The 16,985-nt window shown below is 36.6% G+C and overlaps 1 protein-coding gene across 5 annotated transcripts in view; it reads right to left on the reverse strand.

The window, feature by feature from the left end:
* The window catches only part of nbeal1 (neurobeachin-like 1), a 68,555-nt gene that overhangs the window by 24,490 nt on the left and 27,080 nt on the right, over positions 1–16,985 (reverse strand). For all 5 annotated transcript variants that reach the window (XR_007930573.1, XM_051896596.1, XM_051896595.1 and 2 more), the window contains 16 exons: positions 14,477–14,560; positions 13,695–13,793; positions 11,987–12,561; positions 11,289–11,421; positions 10,747–10,866; positions 9,637–10,023; positions 8,754–8,843; positions 8,442–8,616; positions 7,587–7,720; positions 7,341–7,500; positions 5,982–6,084; positions 5,702–5,858; positions 4,098–4,256; positions 3,358–3,517; positions 2,188–2,276; positions 653–1,201 (listed from right to left, as the gene is read on the reverse strand). Coding sequence is in view for 4 of the 5 variants with exons in the window: in XM_051896596.1 (XP_051752556.1) it covers positions 653–1,201; positions 2,188–2,276; positions 3,358–3,517; positions 4,098–4,256; positions 5,702–5,858; positions 5,982–6,084; positions 7,341–7,500; positions 7,587–7,720; positions 8,442–8,616; positions 8,754–8,843; positions 9,637–10,023; positions 10,747–10,866; positions 11,289–11,421; positions 11,987–12,561; positions 13,695–13,793; positions 14,477–14,560 (3,174 nt within the window). In the remaining variant the exon portion in view is untranslated. The remainder of the gene's footprint in view (positions 1–652; positions 1,202–2,187; positions 2,277–3,357; positions 3,518–4,097; positions 4,257–5,701; positions 5,859–5,981; positions 6,085–7,340; positions 7,501–7,586; positions 7,721–8,441; positions 8,617–8,753; positions 8,844–9,636; positions 10,024–10,746; positions 10,867–11,288; positions 11,422–11,986; positions 12,562–13,694; positions 13,794–14,476; positions 14,561–16,985) is intronic.

The raw sequence follows: 16,985 nt of genomic DNA on the forward strand, positions 1-16,985 counted from the left end.
GTAAAACAGTAATATTGTAAAATAATTATCAATGTTGAAAACAGTTGTGCTGCTTAATGCTTTTGTGGAAACTTTGATACTTTTCTCAGGATTCTATGATGAATAGAAAGTTTTAAAAAATGCATTTATTTAATAATCTTTTCTAACATTATAAATGTCTTTACTGTCACTTTTGATCAACTTAATGAGTCCTTGCTCAATAAAAATATTAATTATGAACAGTAGTGTAAATTATAATGCTAGTGTAAATGTAATGTGTTATAGTGATTTTACCACAGGTAAGAAAAATATTGTATAAAATGGCGAAAACAGCAATATGATAAAAAACAACAATGTTTAATAAAAATTTAAATGTATTAATATTAATTACTGGAATACACAACCATTCTGCCAAGTGAATTAGTTAATTACCCTGAAACAACTTGGTACATTAATACAGAATGTGCAGTCACGGGTGTACAGACTTTACAATGGCTTTCAATGTGACTCATCTGTAAATTCTGTTTTAGAATCATGTGACACCTTCATTATAATACTTATTATTAGATACTTCTTGTTGAGAACATACAGAGGATGAAAAATGACAACAGTATTTGTATGAGGAAGTGATAAATTCTCCACTCAGAAACACAGACCAGATCTCTAGACTCACCTCGCTGTTAAAAGACTCTCCCAGGGACACATTGTCACTGAACAGGAAGTTGTCATCATTCAGAGAGGAAGCTCCGGGGAAAGGCTTAGCATTCTCTAGAGGAGAAGGCGTGCTAGGCATGCTACCAGGAGTCTGACTGCCGCTGTCCCCGTGATCGAACAGATGCACATGGGAAAGGTCCAAACTCAAAACTTTCCCACCCCAGGCTTTGGGTGTCGGCGCGTCCCCTGGTGTCTCGGAGAGAGACATCAGGTCTCCGTTGTCCAGGCTGTCTATTGACCTGCTGTCTGAGACGCTGTCTCGCTCTTCGTTCAGCCTCCCCACGCTGTCTCCGATAGTCCTGCGTTCCAGAGGAGGCTCCAGGCGGTTTGCTCCGGTGCTGCGATTCAGCTCAAAACTTCCCAGGCTGGATGCGTCACCACGGCCCGAACTGGAACCTCCGTCGCTCCCGGGGCTCCGGACGAGCAAGCGCATTAGAGTGCCCTGCCAACACATCTGCTTGGAGATCTGCAGCGCTGCATCCTGCTGAGACTGCAACAGTGCATACAGCTGTGGGGAAAAGAAAAAAAAAAAAAAATTTATATTGGTATTTAGTTGCAGTTTAGTTCTTGTTCTTTTGCAAATTCATGTTTTTATTTTAGTTAAAGGGAAGTTCACCCAAAAATGAAAATTATGTCCCACGTATGAAGGAAAGATTTTCCAAAAAAAACAACTTTTGGTTGTTTCTTCACACAAATCAATCACTTGGCTTTAAAAACCTTAAAGGGTTAGTTCACCCAAAAATGAAAATTCTGTCATTAAGTTCTCACCCTCATGTCATTCCAAACCTGTAAGACCTTCGTTCATCTTCAGAACACAAATTAAGATTTTTTTTATGAAATCCGAGAGGGTTTATCTCCCATAGAAACAATGAAATTACCACATTCAAGGTCCAGAAAGGCAGTAAAGACATTGTTAAATAGTGACTACAGTGGTTCAACCTTAATGTTATAAAGCGACGAGAATACTTTTTGTACGCAAAAACAAAACAAAATTAATGACTTTATTCAACAATTTCTTCTCTACCCTGTCATTCTCCTATGCAGTTTATGCTAAAGACACATTGCAGTGCTTCGTTGTTCTACGTCAGAACGCCGACTCATTATTGGCCGGCTCCTACGTAAGCATCACACACGTGTCGTGGTTCTCACGTGAATAGCGTCAGCCAATACTGAGCCGGCGTTCGGATGTAAACACGGAGATGCCACACCGCGTCAACTACGTAGGAGACTGACAAGGTAATTAATGACAGAATGTAAATTTTTGGGTGAACTAACCCTTTAATACATAGCTCATAAATCATATGGATTATTTTGTGGTACTTCTATTGTGTATTTTGTACTTGTATGGAAAAGCATCAATTTTGAAAAAAGAAATTTTGTGCTCTATTGAAAAAAAATAATACTTTTCTTTTTTTTTTCCTTTTTTTTGTTTTGTTTTCAATAACACTAATAACTGTGATATCTACGTGTGAGAAATGAAGAAAGTGCGCTAACCCTTTTGCATGCGGTCAGGCGAACACTGGGCCCAGCTTTATGGGTCAGCTGGACCACAGCCATCAGATCTTTATAGTTCACCACAGTATCTAGAGGACAAAGACAAAAGGAAAAAAAATGAGGGCATAAGGAACAACAACATTTTACATAAATTAAGTGTGGCCTTAAAAAGACATTTGAATCAAAGTACAAAGGTATATATACACTGCCCTCCAAAAGTTTGGAAACGCTCTAGAAAAGTGGGGTTTTGGACAATATTGGCATGAATCCTTTTTAATTTGTGATAATTTTGCACTGATAAGGGACAACACAAACTACGAAAACATATTTTATTACATAAACAGTTTAAATTTTCGATTCATCAAAATATCCACCATTAGCAGCTATCTGACCTAAACTGGTTTCTAATTGGTTCATTGTATTCTAAACTTAATTGGCAATCATTTTTTGAAGCTATTAAGGTGTGCTGACCCAAAAATGTTTTACAAACCTGGGCCATGTTTAAACCAGTAACCAGGCATCACAGCTGGCAAAGGGGCATGTATATATTGCCATTATTATGTAATCAAAATGAAAATTATTATTGCTGGTCTTCAATGATAATGTCAAGTTACTTTAATGTATTTGCACCAAAAAATGATAAGGATTTATGCTGATATCGTCCAAAACCACACTTTGCCAGGGGTGTTTCCAAACTTTTGGAGGGCAGTTTATATAATAATGATTACTATTTTTTATTATTTTCAATATTTTATATTCAACACACATTATGCATTTGCTTTGAAAATATGTAAATTATGGTAACACTTTAATTTGATAGATAATTTGATTACTACATGTCAACTTATTCTGCTAACCCAAAACTTAACATAAGTATACTCTAATGAGAGTTAGTTGACATGTAGTTACAAAAATAATGATAGTTAGTTGACATGTAGATGCAAAGTTCTTTATAGTTAGTATAATGTCTGAAGTGACTATCTAATAAGACTATCGAAATAGTGTAACCTAAATTATTTTCCTATTTTTATTTTGCCACCAAAACACTTCATTAATATTAATATTAATTCATTCATATTTGAATCGCCCAGGCCTAGCAAGGACTTGAGCTCTTATCAGAGTATGTGCTGAGTCAGGTGGTGGGAGGATTAGAGTGTTAATCAGACTGACCAGTAGACAGCACTTGGTGAAGGAGGCACTTGATGAGGGTGGAAGTGAGGTGCATGTCAGAGAACAGCAGGCTGAGGCCGGAGTATCCCACATCCCTCAAGCGCAACCTCTGTTTGCTCTTCTCATACACGCGGTCACACTTCAGCATCCGCTCAAAAACCTGCAGAAACACACACAGAGTTTGGACTAAAGTAGCCGTTTAAAATTAGCCATGTACATACTAATAATACCTCAATCTGACAAAGACGATAACTTTAATTTTAATTTAACACTAATTTACTTGGTTCTCAAATATTCTAAAATGCATTATGCATTACATAAACCATATTTATAGTTGCTGAGCATTCAAATATGAATATATATCAATCAATATATATTTGAATCCGAGTTCTGACTTTTCAAACTATTAGAATGAACATTAAAGTCACTGTGAAATCAAAACTGATTTAATTTTTTTAATTCATGTGCCCTCATAATCTTTAATCAAAATAACTTTCCCTCCCTCTTGCAGTGAAATCTCTTCTCTGATGCTGTGTTTACTGGCGTGAGGGTGGGGCAAATGTAACAGAATGACTTTAGGTTTCATTTGTAGAAAAAGTGATGCAAATAAGTTTTTTTTTTTTAAGATTTCCAACCCCAAGCATGAGAATCAAACACTTCTGATAATAATGGTCTCTGATGACCAGATGAAAGTTGCTTTAAAAAAGCTGCATCTGCAATGCTCAGTGTATTAAGCGCACCTTGAAAACGAGCTCTCGGAGACGGTCAGAGTGTTTGTTGTTGAGCAGCAGGGCGTAGCAGGAGTCGGCTGCTCCCGGTTCGAACAGCAGCAGGAAGAGCTGGTCCCGCGCCGCGCTGGTCTGCAGCAGAGTCAACAGCAGCTCCAAGATCCCACACAGCTACAACACAGCACAGTCGCTGAGACACAACATTCTGCATTGCATTGATTTCATTTTCATGTTTAGTTAAAGTTTATGGCTAATTAGTGATAAGAGCAGGAGAAACCGGAAGAGACAGCGATTAAATGAATTGGCGGGGCAGTAAATCCAGTTTGTGGTTAAGTACATTGAGGTTTAGAAATAATTAAAATAGATAACGACAAGAGGACGTTTGCTCTACTGATTAGAAAGATCAATAACAATAAAAGAGAGTGCTTCTTACCTGCACACAAACACTCAGGCAAACAGTCAAACATTACATATAACTAAATGCTATCTTAAAGGCACAATATGTCATTTTCACCACTAGCGGTTACTTATTCAAAACAAAGGAGTAGCTTGATGACGCCGTGAATGAGAGTGGAATCATGGGAGTTGCTGTCTTCACCTCCACAGCTGATGGAAAGCAATCCGACGGACTCGGGCGGAAAACATGTTCACGGATGAGCTAATGTATTACAGTTACTGTGGTATGAAGCAGGGCGGGCCGAGAGACGCGGGAGTCCAGCGGAGCTTTTATTATGCTTATGCTGCAGTCAGCTGCTTCCGCTCTTTTTGTTGAATATGTGGGGTAACACAGCACTGTTTTACATGGTTAAAACAATCATATTAAATGTGTTTGAGTGTGTTGAAAGTTGTTATAATGTTACTCTGTGCGTTCGTTCGGTGGCTGGTATAAGAGACTTGTTGCACTTTGCAGTTATCTGGATCGATATTAGAATATTATTAATAAAAACTGGATGACTTGTGTTGCTAAATGACATGTAATTAATTTATAAATATATTGTATGATGGAAAAAGCTCTCTCTGAGTATGCTATGTAAGCCACTTGACAAAATAGTGTTGTCTCTGAGGCATGGTAAAAACATGGTACTCGTGGTAAATCAAGAAAACAAGAAATTCAAACAATAAGACTAACCATGTTGAGCTTTATAACAATGATTATGAAAGTTTTCTGTCGATAAATGTAACCAAACAGTTGCTCACCTGACTAATAAAACACATATTATATTATGTTTCCATTGTTTCTATGGAAAGCAATGATGAAATGACACGGTCTGTGTCCTGGTTAAAATTGCTGATTTCTCTGGATTTAAACATTGTTGGAAACGTTTGGGATAATGTAACAACGCAAGTCAACAAAATATATAACACTATTCTAGTGGTTTTTGGATATTTTAATCTAAAAATCTTACATATTGTGCCTTTAATCCAAATGCTGACTTTAGTAGTAAAAATATACAGTATTCAAATACAAAACAGCTTGGTGAGCAATAAGAGACTTCTTTCAAAACATTTAAAAAATCTTACCGACCCCAAACTTTTGGACAGTAGTGTACTATTTTCAGCATACTATGATATGGGACACACTAATCCAAATTCCACCAATATCTTCCTCTTCTCACCTGTTCCTCATCTCCAATGGCAGCAATGTATCCCAGAATGCTCTGGATCTCATCTTGGGTGGTACCCTTGCTGATGTAATACTTCAGAAGGCCACAGAGAGATGCTCTGATTGTCTTAATGTCATCCTCACTCAGATCTGCATCTTTACTTCCAGAACTAGAAAGGAGAGGGAAAGAAAGAATGGATGGAAGAAGAAAGAGGCAGAACAGTCATGAGGTGATAACGTCACAGAAAGTGACATAGCTGAGGACTGAGGGATTGTGGGAGATGCAGTCTTACCCATAGTAAAGGCGAATTGTATCCAGCAGGAACTGCACTCCATATTTCTTCCTGAACTGCTTCCTGCTGTCTTTGATGACGGTGGACATGTACTGGATGTGACCTTCATCACGACAAACACATCATGCTCATCACAAAAGTACTCACAAGAGCCTCATGAAATGCACACATCATAACTCCACAATAGAGTGCAACAGTGTCCACCAACTTTTTCAACAGCCTTGGCTCCCTTCGCAAGTATTTTTCACATTCATTTTCTTCATAGGGATTTCAGAGTTTTCAAATCTCTCTTCCACATTATGGGTAGTTTAGATCTTCAATGGGAATTAAATATGATTTTTAAAAATGAATTTGTTATCGCACTGACTTGCGGCTTCTACAGAAGAATATTTATAATGTCTTGAATAAAATAAAAAAATAAAAATAAAATAAAATAAAAATAAAAAATAAAATAAAATAAAATAACCAGAGAGCTAATGGTTATGGAGGACTAGGAGTGACACTTAAAAATAAAATAAATGAATCAGTTATCAATGTAATAAATCAAACATAAAAAATGAATATAGATAAATCGCTATTTAAATTGACAAACTTATAGACTTGTATGCTTTTAACAAATTAAACTTATACTTAATTCAGTTTTAAATTGTAGTTAAAATAATTAAACTATAAATTAATAAATCATTTTTCAATTGAAACATACATAGACATACTGTATAAAACTGTTTATATGTTTTAAAATGTAGGTTAATAAAACCATAAAGTAGTAAATTAATAAATAATTAAATTAAATTTTATGTTACATTAAAAACATTTGCCAAAAGTAAATTATCAATTTTGCTATGGAGAGAATGAATGGGATTTTTAATGGTAGAACCTGACTGTTGCACTCTATAATCAGAAACCACCAAAACAATCCTAAAAAAAAATAATGAAAATCAGTTTGTGTAACAAAAAAAGCATGCATGAACAAAACAGTTTGCTGGTTAAACAATTACACCATGAACAAAGCACACACATATACACAGAAGGTGCGTCGCAATTCACATACTTATGCACTATTCTATCACGTTTTGTAGCATAAACGCGAGTAGTGTGTTCACATTGAAAATTCCAAATAGAAAAAGTGCACTTTAAATAACCGGATGATGCACTTAATTAACTGAAAATATGAAGTGTGGAATGTTGGACATTTCATGCACTCAACTGTCGCAGCTTTAATTACGTCGCGGAGGGGGAGGGGCTATCAGACTCTGATCTTGAATGACAAAATAACCTTATAAAATTCATACACTACACGGTTGAGTACATAAGTGCAAAGTGTACAGTGCGTCATTTGGGACACGACTAGAGACTGACCGATGCGCAAAGGGAAATCTCCTTGGTTCCAGATGCTGAAGTTGAACAGCAGGTGTGTGTGGAGCTGCTGCAGGAGATGCGAGTTCTTCTCATACGTCATCTGTTCAATCAACAGCTGAACCGCCACTAACACGCTCACGTCCACCAGGAACGCTGGCAACTGCACACAGACACAGAACGAGACGGGTAAATGATGACATGCAGAGTGAAAGACTGAGAAATCAAGAGAAAGAGAATCATGGGTACCTTCTGAAGCAGAGCTCCTAATGTGGCCACACCATGTGAGTGCAGAAGTGTTTCCTGGTTTATGGGATGCCGCTGCAGGAAATGCTTGATCACCAGCAAGAACGTCGCCACGAGATTCTTCTCCAGTCTGGCCTCTGGAAAATAAAACATATCACAACACTGTCAAGAAATAATAATCAGAAATACAGAAAAGGGGCAAGAGGTGAGATTCTTTAAGATCAGTCACACATTTATTATGTCCACCAACAGCTAGTAACAGTTATTTAAGTATTCTTTATATAATATTAAAGTATGATTTTTTTTTTCCCTATCACATATTTTAGTAATCAACATAAATTAGGTATCATTCTTGAAATTATTTATCATTCTTAAAACTTAAAAAGCTCAAAATTCTGTGTGAAAAACATGTTGAATTTTGGCATTGCTTTACCATGTTTTAAAACCTTTTATTACAATTTTTATGATATTAACTTCAAATTTGGAACACAACTTTGTTAGACAAATGGCTTTGATTTTCTAGCAACTTTAGAGTCCAAATTATTTTGTAAAATATATATTTTGTATAAAATAAAAAATAAAAAATGATGGTTAACTGGTCAAATTAGCTTTTGTTTTTCACTTTTAGTAATTTGTTTTTACTAGTTTTTTATATTTCTATTTCACTTTAATTTATATTTATTTTTTAGTTTTCTTTCCATTAATTTTTTTTAATAGTTTTAATTACAGCACTAATAAAATAAAATAAAATAAAATAACCAGAGAGCTAATGGTTATTTAGGACTAGGAGTGACACTTAAAAATAAAAGGAATTGGTTATCAATGCAATAAATCGAACATAAAAATAAATGTGCTCACCTGACGCCCTGTTTGTAGGCAGTATGACCCAGTCTCCTTCAGCGGGTGTGGCTGAGTCAGGGCTGATATACTCTGACCCTGAATGGTCAACGTGATGTAAATCAGGGGTTAACAAAGTCAACTGTTCCAAGACTGGAAGTAACACAGGAAGCCCTCCAACACAGTTGATCATGTCCTAAAAAGACGAGAGAGTGTGAGCAGGGAGCAGGTGTTTAAAGAGAAGGAAAATTATGGAGAACACTCTCTGACAAAAAAAAAAAAAAAAAAAAAAAAAGAAAAAAAATGAAGGAAGAAAGGGAACAGCATACATACTTTGATATCCCAGTTGACCACTTTATTTCCTGTCAGGCGACCATGCAGCATATTAGGAGACAAATCCAGACAAATTGGGTTCCTACATGCCTGTATATGCAAGGGAACAGCGATTAGTCATTTACACGCTAAAGAGGCTGTCGCAAACATGAGTAATTTACATTTATGATGTTTCAGAGCACACACATAAATGAGTGATTCTTTAACTCTGGGCATGTCTCAGCAGGTAATTTTTATTTAAACTAATTATATATATATATATATATATATATTTTTTTTTTTTTTTTTTTTTTACTTTTTAGCATGCCTTCATCATTCATTGCTATTCAAAAGTTTGGAGTTTCAAAATATTTTTGAAAGAAAAGTCTCTTCTGCTTACCAAGGCTGCATTTGATCAAAAACACAGTAAAAATGTTAATATTGTAAAAAATAACTGTTTTGTATTTGAATATATTGTAAAATGTAATTTATTCCTGTGATCAAAGCTGAATTTTCAGCATCATTACTCCAGTCTTCAGTGTCACATGATCCTTCAGAAATCATTCTAATATGCTGATTTGCTGCTCGAGAAACAATTATTATTATCAATGTTGAAAACAGTTGTGCTGCTTCATATTTTTGTGGAAAATGTAATACATTTTTTCATTCAGAATTCTTTGATGAACAGAAAGTTCAAAAGAACAGCATTTTTTCAAACTTTTGTAACATTATAAATATCTTTACTGTCATTTTTGATCAATTTAATGCATCCTTTCCGAATACTGACCCCAAACTTTTGAATTGTAGTACACTACTTTTTGTGTAGATTTTGTCTGAGATCCAGACTTTCATAATTTCTACACAGCTCCGTCCTAGGAGACATTGACCTACATGCACACCTCACCTTTGGAGAATAGTGTAGCAGAAGTTTAGGTGCCAAGTCTCCAAGTTCAGCTTCTTGGCTTTTAAAGGGAGAAATACAGTTTGGTCCTGCGCTACAGAGGGCTTTGACATGACTGGCTTGGAGGGGCTCGTGGAAGACCATGACACTTCCCAGCTGCCCTTGCAGTGAGGTGGGACTCCCCCACTCGCTGTCCTGAGTCCCGGCGGAAATCAGTTTAGTGACAGACTCAGGTTTGGTCCCTAGCAGCCCGCCCCAGCCCGGGAGGATAGCGCCGAAAGACGTGCGTCCAGAGGAATTACCTCCGGAAAAAGGAGGATCTGGGATTTGAGAGGGAGGTGGGGTCGTGGTGCGGTGACCCGCTGAACCGATACAGCATGACGTAAAGGCCTGAGAAAGAGGGAGATGCAAAGATAAAAGACTGAACAAACACAGAGTTTAAAGGGGTCCTATTATGCTTCTTTACATTTTCATCTTTCTTTAGTGTGTAATGTTGCTGTTTGAGCATGAAAAAGTCTGCAAAGTTAAAAAGCACAAAGTCACTCAAAGGGAGTTATTCTCTGTATCAGTGCGCACTGTTTCTGATCTTCCTGAAACGCCTCCATTGTAGTCTTGAGTTTTCTTCCGGGAACGTACATGTCACAATATTCCTCATTTAAATAATTCCTGCCCAAGGCATATGCAAATAAAGGGACAAGGCCTGGTTGAGTTAGTTACTAGTGTGTTGAAACTTGCTGTTATGGTAAGGGGCATGACATTTCCAAAACACACTCAAAGAGGTTGACCAATCACAACACACTGATCAAGCCAACCAATCAGAGCACACTGTGCTTTTTGGAAGAAGGGGCTTCATAGAGAAGGAACCAGAGTGTTTTAGGCAGACTGGCAAGAGAGGTGTAATGCTTTTTTTAAATATATATATATAAAATTTATTTATTTTTTTAATTAAAGTAAAGCATTAAAACCTATTCTAGTAGACCCCAAAAAGTCCTCACGAAAATCAAGGGCATAATAGGTCCTCTTTAACATTTCACACTTTCAGAAATGCTGCTAGGGTGGTTTTTTAGGTGGGTTTTTAAAAAGAAATGGTACAGAAATGGTTGTTTCTCTTACCTCAGTCATGGTTGGGTATTTTAAAGGTGCTGATAGTTTCTGCTGTCCATCAACAAAGATGTAAACCAGACTCTGGCCAAAAGGCCTCTTCCCCGGCACATGAACTACACCAATGCTGTGCTGCAAGTCAAATACAAACATCTCATTACAAGTAAATTTCACTTTGTTCTCTGACTGTGTTGTAACAATAAAAAAAATATGTGGGCAGTTGTGGCCTAATGGTTAGAGAGTCGGACTTGTAACCCAAAGATTACGGGTTCGAGTCTCAGTACCGGCAAGAAATGTAGGTGGAGGGAGTAAATGAACAGCGCTCACTTCCACCTTCGTTACCCCCTTGAGCAAGGCACCTAACCCCCAATCACTCCCCAGGTGCCGCAGCAAAAAAATGGCTGCACGCTGCTCTGGGTGTGTCTGTGTGTGTTCAATACTCACTGCACTTGGATGGGCACAATGAAGAGCACAAATTCCGAGTATGGGACACCATATTTGGCTACACATCACATCACTTTTTTCACTTTCATTACTGTTTTCATTTGACTCACCCAGAGTGAATCACAGAAGCAGTAGTCAGGCAGCATGACGGTGACGTATTCTTTCTTAGTGCACACCGCAACCACAAGCACTCCAGCTGAACTGATAAAGGCCTCAAACCCAGTGCCACCCGGGGTGAAAAAACTATGCACGTACAAAAACATAAGAACAAGTTTTTTTTTTTTTTTTTTTTTTAAATCAGCCCAAACAGAGAAAATGAATTAAATATTACAATTAGGAGGCACAAACACAGAACGTGCACACACTGGAGTCTCAAAATTTGAAATTGATTTGCTATGCAACAAACATTTTGTTATTTTTACTACATAATAATAACTAGAAACGTAAATGATGAAGACGCTTTCTGAAATGAGACATAATGTGACGAATACTGAAACAGACGGGCAATTACATAATAAATGTTTCTTGAAATCCGCATATTAGAATGATTTCAGAAGGATCATGTGATCCTGAAGACTGGAGTAATGATGCTGAAAATTCAGCTTTGATCACAGGAATAAACTACATTTTTAAATATATATTTAAATAGAAAACATTTATTTTAAAGTGTAATAATATTTCACAATATTGAAAACCAGGCTGAAAACAGAATTTTTATTTTGTTCAGTCCTAATTCCTTACTTTATCTTGTTTCCTTTCCCACCAAAATCATTATCACACCACTAATCTCTTTTATCTCCATTCTCACCTATATAACTGTTTCCTCTTCTCTCCTTTACTAGGCAGGCCCAGTTGATCTTGGTCCAATGACAGCCAAGCAAAGAAGCTGAAAGCGTAGCCTGGCCAACGGAGGATGGTCGGCACGGAAATGCCAGCCATGGGCGGTGACAGATCAAAGTACTGCATGGCGCTCTCCAGGCCCTGTTTGCGCACCATCCCCAGGAGAGAACGCAATACCGGACCCACGTACGGGTGAGCACAGCCCGGTTCGTCCTGCCGCAGGAGTCTCAGTAGATGCTGGAGCTCAAAGGAACTCAGTGATTGACTGCCTAAAGAACCCAACAGCCCCACCAGACTCTCGGCACAGGCCCGGTGTAGCCGCTCATGCCTCTCCAGAGTCGACAGCAATCTGACAGTCATCGAGGAGTTGACACAGGTGGCTCGCGTCCGCCGGTTCAGACCGCAGATCCGGCGGAGCCAGTCAGCAGTGAAGATCTGCAGCTCGGCAGAGTCCAGCTCTGGAAGCCACTGGATCAGGAGCAGGAGAGGGTCCACGTTACTGATGCCCAGGAGGCCTACGGAGGAATGTTCACCTTCAACAGCCTGCAGGAATACAAGGATGAAAAGAAAGGACATGAGATGACTATGCTCCAAATGTAGTGAGCTGTATTAAAATAGTCCATGTGACTACAGTGGTTCAACCTTAATGTTATGAAGCGATGAGAATACTTTTTATGCGCAAAAAAGAAACAAAACGAATTTATTCAACAATTTTTTCTCTTCCCTGTCAGTCTCCTACGTTGTTGACGTAGTAAACACAGTGCAGAGCTTCCGGGTTCTACGTCAGAACAGCGGCTCATTATTGGCCGGCACTGTTCACGTGTGTGTGATGCAGGAGCTGGCCAATAATTTTGTTTGTTTTTTGCGCACAAAATATATTCTCATTGCTTCATAAAATTAAGGTTGAACCACTGCAGTCACATGGACTATTTTAATGATGTCTTTACTTCTTTTCTGGGTCTTGAAAGTGGTAATAATGTTGCAGTCTATCGGAGGTCAGAAAGCTCTTGGATTTCATCAAAAATATCTTAATTTGTGTTCTGAAGATGAACGAAGGTCTTGTGGGTTTGTAACAACATGAGGGTGAGTAATTAATGACAGAATTTTTATTTTTGGGTGAACTAACCCTTTAAGGTGAATTTAAAGGCAACAAAGGTGTAAACAGTCGGATCACTTGAGACAGATGTTAAAACCGAATGTAAACAGTCTGATGATACTATTGTCTACTGTAGATCTGCTTTATAGCGGAATCGAATTTGTTTCATAACTGATGAATTTTGCAACATCAACACTTATTGAACTGAATTGAACCAACATTGAACCGACTCAAGCTGAATAACAACTTCTTCTGTAGAGCTGCTTTACAGCAGAATTGAACTTGTTTAATAACTGATGAATTTTACACAGTTACTGAACTGAATCAACACTGAACTGACTCGAGCTGAATAACAACTCCTTCTGTAGAGCTGCTTTACAGCAGAATTAGAATTTGTCTCATATTTGATGAAGTTTGCATCATTTGTTTGTGTTATTTTCCTGTTTATTACTGTGAAGGTGTTTTGAAACAATTCATATTGTATAAGCGGTATATAAATAAAGGTGACTTGACAATGAGAAAGAAAAGGGCAATTACATCATGTGACTGACTCACGGGAAACAGGAAGTGTTCATCTCACCATATTCATGAGTTCCTTCAGCAGGTGTCTGGACGGCTGACCCAGTGACACCAACACTTCATACAGGTGAGTGTAGCCAATCCGCTCCTTAAACACTTCCTACAAGCAAACAATGTTGTATTATTTATTATTTTATAAGTTTAAATTAGTTGCTGAATAGTTCAATTTCATTGGAATTTCTGTCATAATTTGGAACCAATCCAAAAGAATCCTAATGGGATCAAATAAGAATCAAATAAAGATTCCTGCTAGTTACTAATCTTTGATCTATAACAGAAAAAATATAGAAATTAATGATTTTTTCAAGGTCTAGAAATAATTTTTAAATTCCCACATATTTTCCAATTGTTCCATGATCATGGAAATCCTGTCCTAAAGGTTAAATTTATTCTACTGCTAATTATATGCATAACTACACATAACTAAAAAAGGTTGGGGTCAGTAAGATTTATTATTTTTTTTTTTTTGAAATAAATTAATACTTTTATTCAGCAATGATGCATTAAATTGATCAAAAGTGACAGAAAAGATATAATGCTTACAAAAGTTTTGTAATGTTACAAAAGATCAAATAAATGCTGTTCTTTTGAACTTTCTATTACTGTTTTACTCCATTTTTGCTCAAATAAATGCAGCCTTGGTGAGACTTTTATTTATGAAAGAAGTCTCACAAGAAGCTTGTGATATAAAACATAAAAATATGTACAGACTCAAAACTTTTGAATGGTAGTGTATATATAAATATGCAACGTTTTATGCGTTGGAATTTTATTATAACAAACCTTTGCAGCAGGTGACTTGTGCATCACTGTCGAGAGAGTTTTGATTGTTGCCACGGCAAGAGAGTCAAGCCTCCCTTGGAACACCTGATTGGAAGAAAACACAGTCGATCAAGAGATACAGCCAATGGCTAAAGACTTAGTACAGTGTGCCTTGTGGCCTGTTCTATTCCTGCCCTGTCTGTTTACTTTGCCATGCAAATAATGAATGAAAAGCCATGAGGAGGAGCTTTGTTAATCACCAGAATGCTACAACAGAACCATGCTAACATAAATAGGCAGGAATAGAATCAGGCATTGTGGCTGAAATTTTAAATTTATGTTGATTATCAGAGTGAAAATGTTTGAGTTCTGATAAAGATGACATCAGATCATCAGTGCTCAGATCTGAAACTAAAAACTCTCCCCATCACCAACCAAGACAACAAATACAAACACACACTTCATATACATACACAGACATCTTATGCCCTCCATAACCCCAAAAACTCTGTCCAGCCACGCCTTGTCATGAGACTACTGATTAGCTGATTGCAAAAATCATGTGATGTTCTATCTGTCATTGCAATTAGCTAGGAATATGACAAAGACCGGCTGGAGAGTGACAAGCACTGAGCAGCAATAAATAGAATAAGACATGAAATCAAGGAGGTCCTTCTATACAGCGATAAGCACACACAGCTATAGGCCAATAATCTCCACGGGCAACAAAGCTGCTGAGGTCACAGCATTCCAACCCTGTTACCATACCACCAGAGGAAAGGCGAAGGGTGAACGGGAGGGAAACAAGCAAAGCAAAATAAATATAATGAGATGATTATCGAAAGCATGACTGAGTAAATAAACTAAGGACCACTCCATTACAAGCTTCCACATTCACAGCACTTTAAATGCAGAAATGTTTTGATACCGAAACAAGGAAGTACTGAATGAAACAGGGCTGACCACTTACTGTATAGTGACAATAGATTTGGATGTGAAACTCTGTGTTGTCATGGTGTGAAAAATGCATGCAAGTATGGGTGGGTAATATAAGCAAAAATGTTCCTGTATATATATATATATATATATATATATATATATATATATATATTATATTATATATATAAAATGTTCAAAAGTTTGGGATCGGTAAGATTTTTTAATGTTTTTAAAAGAAGTCTCTTCTGCTCACCCAGGCTGCATTTATGTAATCAAAAATACAGCAAAAACAGTAATATTGTGAAATATTATTCCAATTTAAGATCATTGTTTTCTGTTTGAATATATTTTAAAATGTAATTTATTCATGTGATCAAAGTTGAATTTACAGCAGCATTACTCCAGTCTTCAGTGTCACATGATCCTTCAGAAATCATTCTAATATGCTGATTTGATACTCAAGAAACATTTTTGATTATTTTATATATATATATATATATATATGAGGGAATTTTGAGTACAACTTCTAAAAGTTTTAATTTCAGCAATGTATATAATTATTATATGCTTTATAATATATTCATCATTATTTAAATCTACATTAGAAATATGATTAATTAAAAAATGTTTAAAAAAAAAAAAGTTATTTCCAATTATTAAATTGGATTATTCATAAGTTATTATACATTTTATAATATATATTCTCATTATTTATATTCTACACAGTATTTAAAATGATTTTATTTTTAAATTATTTAAAGAAAAATATTTTATAAAAAAAAAAAAAAAAAAAAATATATATATATATATGTGTGTGTGTGTGTGTGTGTGTGTGTATATAGTGCTCAGCGTAAACGAGTACACCCCCTTTGAAAAGTAACATTTTAAACAATATCTCAATAAACACAAAAACAATTTCCAAAATGCTGACAAGACTAACTTTTATATAACATCTGTTTAACTTATAACATGAAAGTAAGGTTAATGATATAACTTAGAGAACAAAATTATCAGTTTTACTCAAATTAGGGTGATGCAAAAATGAGTACACCGCACTGAAAGTCTCTGGAGAAAAGCTAAATTTTAGACTACAAATGTTTAATTTAACAAGAATTCAACCACAGCTGAGTCTAATTATTCATTACACAGGTGTCCAGCAGACAGTTGACTATAAAAGGGTGTTAAAACCCCTTCCCATTTCATGCTGTCAGCAATGGCACCACATGGAAGAGAAATGTCACAAGACCTGAGAAAGAAAATCATTCTTTACACCAGAAAGGTGAAGGCTACAAGAAGATCAGCAAAGCTTTACTTATCAGTCAGAATACTGTAGCAAAAGTGGTACAAAAATGTAAAAAAGATGGAACTGCAACCATTTCACAGAGACGTCCAGGTCGTCCACAGAAGTTAACACCTCGACAGGAGCGTCTTCTGATAAGAAGGGTTGAAGAAATTCGGCATGCAAGTTCACTGCAGTTATCTAAAGAAGTAGAAAGCCAAACTGGGGTGACTATTTCCTGTGACACAATACGGCGTACACTGTAGAGGAATGGCATGCTTGGGTGCCGTCCACGAAAGAAGCCTCTCCTAA

Source organism: Ctenopharyngodon idella, chromosome 6 (assembly GCF_019924925.1).
Source record: "Ctenopharyngodon idella isolate HZGC_01 chromosome 6, HZGC01, whole genome shotgun sequence".
Classification (NCBI taxonomy): domain Eukaryota; kingdom Metazoa; phylum Chordata; class Actinopteri; order Cypriniformes; family Xenocyprididae; genus Ctenopharyngodon; species Ctenopharyngodon idella.